The sequence below is a fragment of the Osmerus mordax genome, chromosome 1, assembly GCF_038355195.1.
Source record: "Osmerus mordax isolate fOsmMor3 chromosome 1, fOsmMor3.pri, whole genome shotgun sequence".
NCBI classification, from domain to species: Eukaryota; Metazoa; Chordata; class Actinopteri; order Osmeriformes; family Osmeridae; genus Osmerus; species Osmerus mordax.
The window spans coordinates 15029545-15044758 of NC_090050.1; the positions used below are offsets into that span (position 1 = coordinate 15029545).

At 46.9% G+C, this 15214-nt stretch overlaps 1 protein-coding gene across 3 annotated transcripts in view; it reads right to left on the reverse strand.

The window, feature by feature from the left end:
• Positions 1-1244: 1244 nt before the first annotated feature.
• pdzrn3b (PDZ domain containing RING finger 3b) overlaps positions 1245-15214 on the reverse strand; it is a 69108-nt gene continuing 55138 nt past the window's right edge. For 2 of the 3 annotated variants that reach the window (XM_067241749.1, XM_067241757.1), the window contains 7 exons: positions 6900-7153; positions 6249-6336; positions 4687-4785; positions 4308-4370; positions 4100-4201; positions 3823-3939; positions 1245-3618 (listed from right to left, as the gene is read on the reverse strand). In XM_067241749.1, the coding sequence (XP_067097850.1) occupies positions 2086-3618; positions 3823-3939; positions 4100-4201; positions 4308-4370; positions 4687-4785; positions 6249-6336; positions 6900-7153 (2256 nt within the window). In that variant the 3' untranslated portion in view covers positions 1245-2085. Of the gene's footprint in view, positions 3619-3822; positions 3940-4099; positions 4202-4307; positions 4371-4686; positions 4786-6248; positions 6337-6899; positions 7154-7938; positions 7960-15214 lie in introns of those variants that run through there. The other variant, XM_067241765.1, reaches the window with a different exon arrangement.

Genomic DNA, 15214 nt, shown 5'->3' on the forward strand with positions numbered 1-15214 from the left:
ATCAGCCAAGTGTGGATAGCACTCATAGCCCAGAGACACAAGATTCATCACACAGAGCATCTCTCCTGCCAATAATTTGTCAAAGTAATGACATTTCAAGAGGCCATGACTTGGCTGATTTCACCATAGGCATAATTCAGACCCGTATTGATGGTGAAGTTTGAGAATTGATCACACTATGTACTGACAGAGTTGAAACAGAAGTCTTTTTCTGGAAAAATAAAAACAAACGCGTACCGTGAGGAAATGAATTGGAGTAAGGGGAAGAGTGGAAGAGGGGTTGTTCAGACAGATGGTGAGAGCCTGCTGTCAGGGACATTCACCATCACCTCAGCTTTGACCTTGCAGGCTGAGGAGTCGGCCACCCTGCCAACTCTGCTGCCCTCTTTCTAACTCATTATGCACATTCCACTTGGACAGACTTTTGTCCAGGTGGTCTGACAGTGCATTATTATTTATCAAACTACGTGATAGAGAATTAATTCAATTCAATACAACATGGTTGGCAGCCTCCTTTACAATAATGGGTTTCATCAAAAATGTTTGTTATGATTTAAATCATAGATCAAAAAAGGATGCTAAAGTATTTTTTTTCATGACAAGATATTAGTATTAAATCCTTTTTACTGCCTGAAGTTGACCCTTTAATGCCTACTACAACCTGCAGCAGATTGGATTATTTATGTAAGCAGTCAGCTACTGACTAGGAACATCATTTTATGTCCATCTGTAATCTGGTTCATCAAGTTGGAAGTCCTTTTTTGTGTTCCTTTGAACAGGCTGAATCCTCGAAACTGCTCAGTTATCCGGGCCAACCTTTAAGAGAGGTTGAGTCAGCAACATGGCTATACTCACTTAATAGAGCATTTGGTTTATTACTTAGAATCCATTCGTACATAATCCCTCTATTTTGTAGCATATTTGGGTGAGGATGGGGAAACACAGTAGGTGTGTGTTTCAGTGAGTTTGCATAGAAACTGAAAAAACTGTAGAGGCTTCGGGGGTTCACAGTCCCTATCCCTCATCCCTCATCTTTACTTTAGTGATTGTAAGTGAGTCAATCTGTGAAACATAATCAAGGATTCCAGGTCAGAGGCTGAATGAAAAAACACAATAATTCTCTCTGATGAAAGATTCACTATCAATTTCTATTTAATTTCAAATCCAGAGCACGGATCTGATTCATCCAGAGCAACTATTGATTTTCAAATGAAACCCTTAACACAAACCTTAGAAAGCTCATCAAATATAAAACAATAATTTATTATTTCTCTCATTTTACAAGACATCGAATTGTGTAGCCTACTATGGATTTTAAGATGTGTTATTTTCTCTTAATACATGGAGTCCTACTAAGGTAAGGAGACTACAATGTGCTTCAACAACAACACAGAAACCTTTCGATTTTCAATTAACGTCAGAGGAGATTCCTCCTCTAACTGTACATATACAATGATATCACTTAATGATGGTAGTCTACAGTATGTAACAGATGGCATGTTGCTGGATGATACTGTTGATAACATTAAGAATACAGCCGCCTTTGATATCTTCAAACTAAAAACTGTTTGTTTACAATAATATAATGTTTGGTTAAATTACAAAAGCCCTCTCAAAAAGGATAATGCTTTGACCTTGAAGGTAAATATTATTTTCTTTCAATATGCATAAGTCATGTATAACAGTAAAATACTGATTATGAAAAACTTGTTAAAAACAAAACAAAAAATGTAAATGTCGGCTGTTTACTTATGGCACACGGTCTTTACACACTTACAAAACCTTTCAAAGACCCAAATATTGAGAGACAGATTACTCAATATTATTCAAAATAGCAAGCACAAAGATAGAAAGGTTATTGAAAGCATTTTCAAATCTGTCCTGTCAGATTCATCTTCTAAGTACATCCTTGGAACACTCTGTGGAGCACCTCTAGACCACTTTGGTCAAAAGTTCCTTCAGAAAAGGCTTTTCCTATTTCCTATTTACAAAATGTTGCCACATTGAACGAGGCAGGAATCTCTACCCCAAATGGTAGCGTCCTATTTACAGTACATTACATTCCTGGGCCAGTGTTCCTGGCTTCTAAACCGTGGTCACTGATAGCAGAGAGTTGTACACTCGCGTGCCATCTGGAGACTTAGTGCCGTGGGTCAGCAGTTCCTGAATGGTCATCCAGTTGTCAAATATTTTCTTGTTCCTCTTTTTATTCATCTTTTTGTGGCTCAGTTCGATGATGTTGGGCTCCTTCTTGTCATCCTGGCTCGCCTGATCCTTCAGACAGTCAGCTCGGCTCTGCTTCATGAACTCCCGCCGCTGCCTCTGCTCCTTGGCGCGCACCGCGTGCTGCTTGCGCTCCTCCTTGCTCCAGTAGCGGCCCATCTTCAGCTCGCTGATGGCGTCGTCGTCCGTGGTCATGCCGCTGCGCTCCTCCCGGATGCGCAGGGCGCGCTCTTTCAGCAGCTTGTCCCTCACAGGCCGCTTGGTGATGTAGCGCGTGCCGTCGCTGCGGATCTTCACCTTCCACTCCATCTTGGCCTCCAGATCCCCAGGGCTCACTGGGTCACGGCACATGCTCACCAGGCTCATCTGACTCTGGGCGTACTCCACCGCTGACTTCTGCTGGATCAGCTGCATGTAGCTCTGGTAGTGCTGTGCGTGAGCGGGAATGTGGGCATGTTTGTATGGGGAGTGGTTCTGCCCTAACATCGAGCCCCTCCCAGGCTTGCTTGGCTCTCCCAGCACGTTCTGCTCTTTCCCGTCTGGCTGCAGGTCTCCCTCTGCCTCCTTCGAGGAAGAGGCCCTGCCTCTCACGGCGCCTCCAGCCTCCTGGACAGGGGAGAGCAGGGGCTTGGGGATCCTCATGTTGAGGCCAGCAGTGCCCGAAGCCCCAGCCTCCCCTTGGTTTGGATCTCCACGGCGTAGAGAGTTGTCCGGAGACAGCTCCAGGGTGAGAGGTGTGCTGCGGCAGCTCTCCCCGGTGTTGTAGGCGCTCGAGCTGTCCTTGTCCGACTTCTCCGGCAGTTCAGTGATGTCAGAGAGCTCGTGGCGGCGCGCGTCGATGCTCGTGTTGTAGTTGCGGAAGCCGCTGTTGTGGAGCATCCACGACTCGCGGTACTGCTCCCTCAGCTGCTGCATCTTGTGGGCGCGGACGATGTTCAGGCACTCCAGCTCGATGCTGCGCAGCTCTTCGTTCAGCAGCTCCAGCTCCTTGTCCACGCCCTCCTGCTCGGAGGCCCCCCCCCCGCCCTGGCAGTACAGGCCCGGCCCGGCCGCGCTCCGCACCTGGCACTTCAGCTCCAGCAGCTCCCGGAAGCGCTCGCACTCGTCGGCGGGGATGCCCAGGAAGTCGACGTCGGCGTAGTCTGCGGAGATGAAGGACTCGCCGCTCAAGGGCAGGTCGGCGCTGCCCAGGGTGTCCTGGCTGTAGGCCAGCTTCCTGCGGCTGCTGCCCAGCGTGTTGGAGGCGGTGGTCTGGTCGTCACCCATGTTCTCCTGCTCGGAGCTCTCGTCGTTGCGCGTGCTCTCGTCGGTGCGGCCAACGCCGCTGTCCTTCTCGTGGTGCGTGGAGAGCAGCGTGGCCGTGTCCGTCGTCCCGCCGTCCTCCTCGCGCTTCTTCTGCAGGGAGACACAACAGAAGGGATTCCTACGTTTGTCCTCACACGCACGCGGGATTTATGTTCATATAACTCGGACATCGACTACTGCTTTTTGGCACCTGGAGTCATATTTCAATCGACTCTCTTGGTTCAACTTCGACTGACATGCAGATGAACATGTGCGGAAGATTGAAGGAATACTCGGCGTGTGACGTGTGTGTACCTGCTGCAGCATGCTGGCGGTGAACTGCATGGCCTGGTGGTGCTGCTGCTCCAGCATGTCCATGTGAAGGTCGTCCAGGAAGTCGTTCCTGTCGTCGTCCATCCAGCCCTCATCAAGCTGAGACACACACCGATGGAGATATGGCGTCATTAGACTCACACGGAAAAGGCCACACCTCAGCTCACATCTACGGAGGCTTCCAGAAGCTTCTATTGAGTGCGTCTGAAGCAGATTTCATATCCGTGTAGATTAGCTGTGGTGCTGTGCTGTGTGTTACCTGGATCTCAGGCCTGGCCACCAGGAGACAGACGTTCTGGTTCTCCTCACTGGTCAGCAGAGCTACTGCATCCTCACGGTTCTGGATCTCTATGCCATTGATCTGGGGGAAGAGGACAAGGGGGGGGATGAATCATCAGATAGGAGTTTTGATATTTTATAGTATAAAGGTGTTGGATGGGTTGCTGTAAAGTAAGTCATGGCTTTACCTGGATAATCCTGTCCCCCTCTCTGATCCGGCCATCTTGGGCAGCAATGCTGTTTGGATCAATCTGAAAACAATGGAGAAGGTAAGGTGTACTGCTCTAGAGTTGACTATTAGGATTCTCCACATCAACTTATCATGATGGTGCTTCAATAGATAAAAGTAGTGTGTCACCTTGGGGCATTTCATATAAATGAAGGTAAAATAAATCAGGGAGTTGTGATAATGTTTAAATTCAGAAGCATGCTGTCTGTAACCTTGGACTGTCTGTAACCATTCAACGATAAATTGAGTTTGATACAGAAGACTAAGATATATAGCCGAGCATGCATTCACTGCACACCTACTGTATTCTGTAGTTTGATATGTTTAACTTCACGTACCTCACTGACGTAGATGCCAGTCTCGTCCTCATCATCAGTTCTGTAGCAGACGGTCAGGCCAAGCTTGTCCTGGATGTTGGCTCTGTACAAATCCACTTCCTAGACCAAGAGAAGACGCAAGCGAAGGGTTACACCTCGCTCTCTCCATCTGAACGGCATCGATTGAATACAAAGTGTGTCTGTTGTTCATTATTGACATGGTCTAGGAACGCACCATCACCAACACCAACACATTCACACAAACAATACTGGCTTCAGTATGGGATCATGGACCAAAAAAGACGCATCAATCCCAGTAATGATAGCTCCAGCTGGGTGCAGGTGGGGCTGTGTCCCTCCACTGACCCAGTGACAGCATGACAGATGGGACCCCGCCTTTCAGCTGAGCACAGGCCCGTTTGTCACTTGTCAACACCTGTAATCTTGAAGATACAGACACTGATAGGAGCTGCGCTGTGCCTTAGGGCACGGGCCAGGAGTGGGCAGTGGGTTAACCAAACAGCCAGAACCACAGCAGCTGACTACTGAAATCTGCCCTAATCCACAACAGAATCCTCAGACAGGGTTTTGTAGAAAAGCTTCAAAGTATTTTAGACACATGCAGGAAGGGGAAGTACCGTACGGTACTGTACGACAGAAATACTAGATCTTGTTGGAGCACATAACAATTTAATATTATTGTTTTCAGTGGCTTTTCGTGACAAAGCCCCTCAAAAGGCTCTGCCTTCTAATGCTGATTCATGTCCACGCCGCTCTCGGTTTCTTTAGGGAACTACATAATAAGGCCTTTAATTGTTGCATAATGCTTCCCTGTGCCATAGTACACTGAAGGAGAAAGATAACCACAACCCTGATCTATAGAGGGAGGCTACAGGAGCTGGTGTCTGGGTCTAGGACAGGGTCAGGACCAGCCTGTCTGCTGTGCATCAGCCTGTCTCTGCCCAGGCTGGACTGCTCTCTGCTGCTTTGTGTTTAATGTGCTGCAGTAGGGCGGTGGGGGTTGGCAAGGGTCATCTGAGGAGCACCCGAAAAGCCCTTCTCAGTCAATACCATCCTTCTAAATCCTCACCACGACCCCATCCAGCCGCCGTTAATGTGCATCACCAGATCCATCAATCTGGCTCTATTATCTGTGCCATCTAATTATCCACTATACATGATCTCCAGCCAGGGCCTCTGTGACAAGCGTCCCTGCAAAAAGACGCATTAGCAGTTGTCACGAATAAGTAACGATGTCACCGTCTCGCATCTGCTCGGGGCACGCTGCGGAACAAACAAGCCACTCGATTCCTGCCTGGCCTACATGGCCGTCTTAAGCAGGGTACAGTGAGCGTGGGGTTCATCAATAACCGGGATCTATTGGAGGAGGAGACCGTGCGGTGACTAACAGAGCCATTGAGCTGGAGTCACGGAGGCTAAGTCAGCCCCACTGATGGGACAGCAAGAGGAATATGGCGTCAGCTGTCTGAATGGACATCTTTATTGAGAAAGAGACAGGGAGAGAGGGACTGAGAGAGACTGGGAAAGATATAAAGAAAAGAGAGCAAAGCCATTTGTTTAACCTCGTATTCCAGCTCCTCGCGCTCCATCTCCTGCTGTATGCCCTCCAGGAAAACATTGGGGTCGAAGTATGCATGGCCTGGGGGGTGCCTAGGAAAGGGATTCAACAATACATGGAAAAATTAGGAAATACACAGACCACTGTAAACTAATAAAACTGTCTGACTAGAGGGGGAGTTGTTTGAGAAAGGAAAAAGAAGTAATCAGGTTACTTTCTCCAAGTCCAAACTTGAATCAAGTTAAGATGCGTCTACGGCCTGGGGTTAATCTGAAATTAGCATGCCATGTTTTTAATTTGTCTCTCAAATGAATTAAATGAATCATGATGGATTATTAAAGGGCAACTGTTTCCGCTTCTCTGTGGGCACTTCTCTCTAGGCTCATGGCCATCCATAGAGACAAAGTAGATTACAGCATCCAATGCAATATGCAAACACTAATTAACAAGGCCATCTTAATGTGTCCATGTGTCCCCTAGGGCATGTCCAGAAGCGCCCGCTGTAGCATTTAAATGAACTCGGCATGAAAACCAATATCTCCTGCTGAACCAGAAGCCTACATAGTCTCAATCTTAACTGGCAAGGTGAAAGATAACAGTGAGCAAGAATGAACATGTGTGATGAGGTGTTGAAGCGAGGAGGGCTGGGACTCACTCCTCCGGCAGCAGGTACTGCTCCAGCACAGCCATGGTGGGGGCGGAGGCCGGCAGCTTGGTGAGGGCCATGATGTGCTGGAAGGTGATGTCCGTCTGGGTGCTGATGTCCACCACCTGGGTGTCGGGGCCGGGGTTGGCAGGTTTGGGGCGAGGGGCACGGCGGAGCACCTGAACCATGATTGGATCTTTGGCAGTGCGGAAGGCCTCCACCGCCTGGTCATGGGTGGCTTTGGACAGGTCCTTCCCGTTGACCTAAACAGACACAGGAACACAAGAAGGAGAGGGTTAGGGTTTGACAGGGCCAGGTGTCTAGCGGTGCTGTCTCTCTGATGAGTGTCCAAAATTAACTTTGGATTGAGTTTCCTATAGAAATCCCCCTTTTTCTTCTGACAAGAAACTACAGTTAAAGCTGCAATAGGTCATACTCATTATAGGAGCTTGGCTGGAACAAGATTGCTGGAACGTTATAGGCTGGAAAGTAGCACATCACTCCCAAAACAATAATAGAAATGGACATTTCACTGACACTGAGCTGTCTGTGTTGCTGAACAACTCTCAGAGGTACCTATTGTACCTTTAAAGAAATGTACATCCATGTGGTAGATACAAAAAACCTGTTCTGTATATAAAAGCTCATGAATAAAATAATATAATGGATGATTAAACCATATGTGTCGGATGAGTATATTTCCTTTTGCACACAAATAGTGGATCAGTATTCCAGCTACGCAATGACTTATTACAGTCTCTGATACAGGGTTAGCGCCGACTAAGATGGATAGGACCTTAATTAGAAAGAGGTCCTTTTTAATTAATCAAGGTTGTTAGAGTGAGCTACATGGAAGAGGGTTCATTTAGCTAAGTAATTTCTCAGCAGGGGAAAATTTGACCTCCTTTGAGAGACAGCGTGGATGCAGTATGTTAACCTGGGAAGATTAATATGAACAGGCTACAGTGTCAGCGAGAAGAGGCAAATGAACTTTAGATGAGCCACTAAAGCCAATCCTCTTCAGCTCTGATGAATGAGGAGCACATACCCTCCACATCCTCAGCATGAATAGAACGTGCCACCGGATCTCAGTTAGAAGAATCCAGCAGAGGGTACAGAGAGGGGTGTGGGAGCCTTCAGAAGGAGGTAAGGAGAACACCAGAGATGGGTCCTCCTGCAACCAGCGCTGTGCACCCTGCGTCAACAGACCGCCTCTTGGCTTATCTGCACTTCAACAGAGTTTCAGCCAGTTCCGCTCTCAATCAGCACAGGATTTGGAATTTGTTGGTTTGTGATTCCTGGACGTGTGGAAGCTTTGATAACATCTAAGCCCCGGGCTCTTCTCATTTCACAGGCTTGTCACGCTCCTTATTCACACACACATGCACACACGTACACACACACAAACACACACACATACCCACAAAGAAGCAAGACTAGGGCCAGCAGCGTGTGACGAAGATGTGATGAAAACTTGCATGATTCAGAGAAACTCAAAGGTGATTCAACATGGTTGAACCTATAGTCTGCACATACGTAGGAATACATATAGAATGTTATTCATCTGTTTCACCCATTCTAGCAATCTCTTTCACTTACACACACATGGACAAACATAAACACATTTGGGGATTAATTTTCAGAAGCTTGAATACTGTTTCCTCTGGCCATGTTAGTCTCATTCTAATTCACAGCAGCAGTTTACTAGACTTATCTGGGATGCCATGTGACAGCACTTATAGCAGTAATGTTCACCATGATCCTAAAAATAAAAATATATTTGCAGAACAGGTCTAGCTACTCTTGTCCTGGATCATATTTGCAGTCTGCTTAGTTTATATATAATACCCAGTCTTGTATTTATGGGAATCTCAATCTGCTAAATTGTCACCCAAATTGTCACTGAGTTTTGAGGTATGGAGGGAGAGAGAGGGAGAGAGAGGGAAGGAAGGACAGAGTGAGAAGGGGAAATTGTTCACTTTAACTTTTGAAGAGGTTATGTGCCCACTAATAACCAGAGAGGATTAATGCTAATCCCAGCCTGCAGGATAATTGGATCATCTCCAATGGTTTCGACTTCCTCTTTTCCTACATCTTAACCTGGTTAGAAAGTAATAGCTTCCTCAATGTGAAATTGTCATTGAATAATTATACACAGAATTATGGAATGTTCATGGAATGAGAGGGTTCTGCACAATCAAAATGGAAAGAAAACTACACAAGCATATTTATGAGACATTGAGTACTTCCACGCATAAACACATGGAAACTCTTCTTCCTCTCTTCCCCTACTTTCTTTCCATTCTATCTTTCTTATGAAAGATAGAATGGACTGTGATGGTTCAGAATGGACTGTGACGGTTCAGATCAGCTGAGACAGGGAGCAGAAGTGTGTGTGTGTTTCTCTCGCCTCGTTTCCCAGGAATCTCAGTGGCCCTTGAAGGCAGCGACCCGGAGACAAAGCTTGGCCCCTCGTGGAGAGCTCTGAGTATTCTGCCTCAGTGCCCTGAATGGGCGAGTCTCTCTGAGTCAGTGAGGGTGTCCCACCACCCCTATCCCCCCCCTCTCACCTCTGACACGGAGCAATCCTTCGCTGCGCTGCATAGCGCAATGACAAAACTACACAGAACTTAAACACACAAGCAAACACAGTATGTCTCCCTTGCAAGCCAACATGCTGATTAGTGAACTCTTTACCCGGTACCTTCTTCAAAACAGAGGGCTTGCAGCTAGCCTGCAAAACTACACACTCCACAAAACACATGCTGGGAAGGAGCAGTGAACAATTCTTTATAACATTTCATCAGAACAAATCAGCAGACATACCTCTAAAAGTTCTTAGCTGTAAACAAAGTCTAATGCATTGGCAAATTGCATAGGGAAATTCCAAACACTCAATTGGTCTGCTGACACAAAGCAGCAATGACTGGCATCTCCAAATGATTGTTTAAACATTTCACACCCCCTCTGGAAAATCCTATTGAATGACAGGAGGGCAGCACGCTCCGTCTTAAAAGGAATAGTAATGAGGTAGGAATCATCTGCCTGGTGTTACTCCCAGGGGCCCTCATTCAGCCAAACCCTCAAAGCCCTCTGATGAACACATCAAATCACTATGGAGATATATATGAGAAGTCTTCTATTTCTCTCTGGTTCCAAAACCTGAATTTAAAGTGTGTATGCCTGTATGGAGGGTAACTAACTCATTTGATCTTCTTAGTGGGCCGTATTTGTGAGTCTCTGATCAAGTTGTTGGTAGCCCGCTACGTCCTGAGGGTAATCAGGAACAGCAGACAGCCACGCTACGCTGACATGGTCACTCTCACACTCTGACTCACCGCTGGAATGCTAATCCGGCCAGATTAAGACCTTCGCAGGTGTGAGTGTGTGTGGGCATGCGTGTGTATTAATCTACCTCTAATTGCTGACTTGCTGCCAAAAAAGCTTTTCTGTCAGCTCTGTGAGGCTTGACACTTTTATGTCATCGAAGGTGTGCCACATGATGTGTTGAAAACATCTGAAATGTGACAAATTAGATCATCAAAAAATGGGTTTCAATATATATATATATACATAAAAAATAACATAATTGAAGAGAAACTGGAAGAAAAAAGGGGTGAATGAAATAGAAAGTCTGTCCAGCATGGTGAAAGTTTCCTTGAATAGCAGAACGTCAGGAAACCCTGGGAAGCTCAATCTATAGACAGAAGCTCACAGGGCCAGGAGCAGAGAAGCCTCCTTTCTCCTCTAAAGTCTCCCTTTCTGCTCCGATTCACTCCTTAAGCACATTATGCAGTCGGCACATTACAAACAGAGAGGGTTGACGTGATGAGATAGAGAGAATGAGAGAGAGAGAGAGAGAGAGGGAGAGGGAGAGGGAGAGGGAGAGAGAGGAGAGAGAGAGAGAGAGAGAGAGAGAGAGAGAGAGAGAGAGAGAGAGAGAGAGAGAGAGAGAGAGAGAGAGAGAGAGAGAGAGAGAGAGAGAGAGAGAGAGAGAGAGAGAGAGAGAGAGAGAAAAGAGAGAGAGAAAAGAGAGAAAGAAGACTTGAAGGCTTAGTTTCAGTGGGCCTATAGCACTTGAGTGGCAGTGGAAGAGTTTTGAATGCGGGTCAATTCAGCCTGAAACCACAGTTAATCTGTCTTTTATTTCACCTTTTACCATTCCACAAAAAGCAGTCCAACTCAGGAAGCTTGGTTTTAGAGAACGTGTATGCATTTGCGCTGCTCAAAGACTTAAAACACAGCAGTCTTTATTTACAGCAACTAGAAGGCTTACCGACAATTCCGGACGAAATTGCAGAAAACAAATGGTTCCTACAGGCATGGCAGGCTGAAAAAGACACTACTATTTACTTTCTCCCAATCTGATTAAAGCATTGGACATTCTGATGACACTACATCAATAAAATACCCAAATCACTCCATCTAATCAACCCATCTAATGAGCAAAGCAGACGAGATGGTCTACCTATCTAGTTCCTCCAGTGCCTCCCACAGTGCCCAATGAAAGCAAACAGCTCTGTTATAAATGATATACACTCTACAAGACAGGTTCTCTAGCAACATGCTGTTTGTGTGTGTTCATATTAGGCCATCATCGTCTTAGGGAGCCCCTCAACAGTCAAGCGACAGGACATCCAACATGCACAATAGCGATGGGCTTGTCCATTCAAATATGACCGTGAGTAAAGGCACACAGCCAAATCACACAGTGATTGTCGGTTGAAAGGGACATCAAAAGAAAGTCTCCCCCCCCCCCCCCCCCCCCCCGTTGGAGGATCCTAGCTTTTAGTCCTAGGTGGCCCGCTTTCGCAGGTCACAGTCAAACATACACCCGGCCTCCATATTCATAAGAACACCAGACTGGGATTGTAGGCAGGGCCCTGCGCTGAGTGAGTGCTCTGGGAGGCTCCACTCTGCAAGCCAGATAATGAGGAATAATGACCCTCCATCATCTGCATCAAAATGGCCCCTGCTTCTTGGTGCTCTTTAATAAGTACTTACGGCCCTCTGTCAAGATGTTTTATTCATGACGGGGTGTACACACACAAGGGACGCCTCGCTCTATTTATGGGGTACATGCGTACCCACACACACGCCATCTGATGTCTTCATCAGGTCCTGTCTGATGTCTCACATTTACATTTTACATTTACATTATAAAGCTCTTTGTAATGTCAGGTGTTTATAAACCCTCTATGGATTCTTAACTGTACAGTGCTACTGAGTTCATATATATTGAGTTAATATTGCACCTGTTAGCAGCTTTATTAGATAACCTATCCAAAATGATTGATCTGTCACAGAGGATCACATATCACAGAGTTCTGTGTGGTCAAGATGTGTGCTGTTATAACGATCAGCCCAGCCTGTGTCTATCTATCTACATTCCCATCGGTGTCCCCAAGAGTCTTTCAATTTATGACATTGGCGGGGCCTTTGTGTCAAAGGAAATCATCTGTGTCATTGGAACAACCTCAGGTGTTCATGTCTTAAATGTTGGAGTGGGTCCAGAGAGCATGTCCTGTCATTCAACAGCGGAGGAAGAGTAATGCGTCACACTGACCTCACATAAAGCTTCCACTGAACAGTAACTGTCCCCCATTTGTACATAACATAGAGCCTTTGCCCGGGTCTATTTCACCTGTGACACTTCACCGTGGGTGAACACCAAAGGTCTGGCTTATCTTTCCTGTGTTTAGGCTGTCGACTGTCGTGTTTGTAAATATAGTCATGACATTGGCTTTTAATTCCCCCACAGTGTGTCCTACACTCCTGGCGCGGGGCGCGTTTGTTGTGTCTGTCTGTGTTGTATCCGTGCTGTGACTGATCCCACCCCCCGGTGCCATGTGGCATGTGCCGGGGTGGAGTGTGGAGAGAGCAGGGAGCCAGCCTGGGCTGGAGTGAGCACTCCCCTGTGGCTGCTAGCCACCTGCTCCAGTGTTGAACAGATGTGGAGGCGCACCAGGGTGAACCTGCCTGTTATTATACACACAGTTCTGGCCCGACTGGGCCTCCCCCCTGCCCCCCCCCCCCCCCCCCCCCCCGGCTCTAACGGCTTTGTTTCTCCACCCTGCCTCTGTCAAGCCTCATTACCAGACAGGAGGCAGAGGCGAGCGCACCGGCTCTGCTGCTCCTTCTGTCATGGCTGCTTTCATGACAGGGGTCCTGTCAGTGGGGGTCAGGGCCATGTTGGACAAATATTTTCATCTCATTCGTCTGTCTGGGTGGAGACACGTCAAACTTTTTTTCAGCCCTTTTGCCACCATGCATTGTTTCCATTTGACGATCCAATACTAATTTGAAATATCAGTATTTACTGTAAATATTAGCATTATATACTGTACAAAGAAGATCTCCTTCTTAGATAACCCAGACATGGGTCTCGACATCAAATGACATGTGAATCACTTAGCAACTGAACCAATCAGTCACATATTTTGCACTGATTAATTCTATGGATCCATTTCCAAGCAGGCTGACTGTAATGGGCATCGAGAGAGGGGAGCTGCAGGGTTAATTCAGCCCGGGTCAAAGCGTCAATGGCTGGCTTGTGTTGGAGCTCTAATTAAGCTCAGGGTCTAATACACAGACCACAGACAGGCGCCGCTGCTATTGCATGGCTCTTCTGGTGAGATTAGCTTCCCACTGTCAGGCTGTAGAGTTCCCAGCTCTCTACCTTCACTGTCCGGACAAAAGAATCCCTGCATGGAGCTTGCCTTAGAGGAGAAACATGGGGTTTACAGCTGTTACCCAGGTCAACTTATTATGGAGGGAAGCTGCCCAGAACCATCTCTCACTCTGTCCCTCAACTCCAATATTATTGACTGAGAACATTCTACTACCTCTGATTCCCCTTGACACATGCATTTTCATGGCAAGAGATGAATAATTCTTGTGATTCGTCATCGACATAAAAAAAAAATCCAAAACATATATCCAGTACGTAGACAACACATCTCTGTGTTTGTTCTGTTATCCACATCTAAAGCAGTTTAAGCTAAGTGAGTGTGAGAGACAGTATAAATGTTCTGCCTCCCTACGTCTCTAGAGAGCAGTGGAAGAGGGCAGAGTGGGCACAGTGCCAGGAGCCCTGATCAAAAGCATCCGTGTGTGTGTGTGTGTGTGTGTGTGTGTGCGTGTGTGTTCTATCAGGGAGTGTAGCAGTGATGCTGCCTGGTCTCTACTGTATGAACCTGCTAACACAGACCTCCCTGACCGCCCAACACTTCACACACAGCTCCAGGAGGTTCATTACCAACACACGCCCAGGCCGACAAACACACACACACTTACCACACACCCCTTTTGCCCCTCTTCAGTAAGGCACCCGCATGTCACAAACATTGGCATGCGCCTGTGTGCACTTGGGCACGTGCGCATGAGGACAGACAGATGCAGGCATGCATGCCCTCACACAGAGAGGGCACAGAGGTCTGCAGCATGCCTGCTGACCATGCAGGGCCCATGCAGAGATGTCCTGACAGTTCACCCCAAACACCCAGAGGTGTTACTTTACTGGTTTTTATTGACAAAAGGCAGTTGCTATAGAAATGCCCTGTTTTCATTGGATGTGACATTATGTTGTACTCGTCCAAAGCAAATTATCCAAATTGTGAGTGACCAAAATCCAAAATCTAACTTTTACGTTTACGCTTGATCCATCATCATGCGGCCATGCTCACATAAAGCCCCAAGCAACAAAGACTTAATTATCTTTTCAATTAGAGACAGTGCAATGGTGGATTGTTAATGGGTTCTTAGTAGCCTAACGAATATTGCTCTTTCACCATTGGCTGTTTGCTGGCAAAAATAGAGCAATCCACCCTAAAGCAGTGACTCTATTAAGCGAACCAGAGACAGCTAGAGCTGTTCTATACTGCATGGAAAGTCAAATTGCCATATTCTGGCAATGTCACATTCAGAGCTCGGTTCAAAGTGTCAGACATTCACACTTTCACACTTTCACATTATAAACATCATTTGATCAATTCAGACAAGACATCTAGAGAATATCAGGTGTATTCTGTGATGCTGCTGTGAGGCATGTCTGGTGCTAGCTAAGTGAACTAGTGTAAACTTGCTCAGTGTGCTCTGTCCCAGCTCAGGCAGACAGCTGTGGTTGCCGGGGTCATTGGCAACGCAGGGGGATGCCATATGACCAGCAGTAGGACCCCAGCAGCAAACAGCCTGCCAATCAAGCACAACTGACAGGCAGGATGACAGAGTTGCTGTGACCGAGGTGAGAGGAGGACAAAGGGACAGAACAGTCCTGCCCCACACCATCTTCTGCCTGCCATCTTCAGTTTGGGACGGGCGAAGGG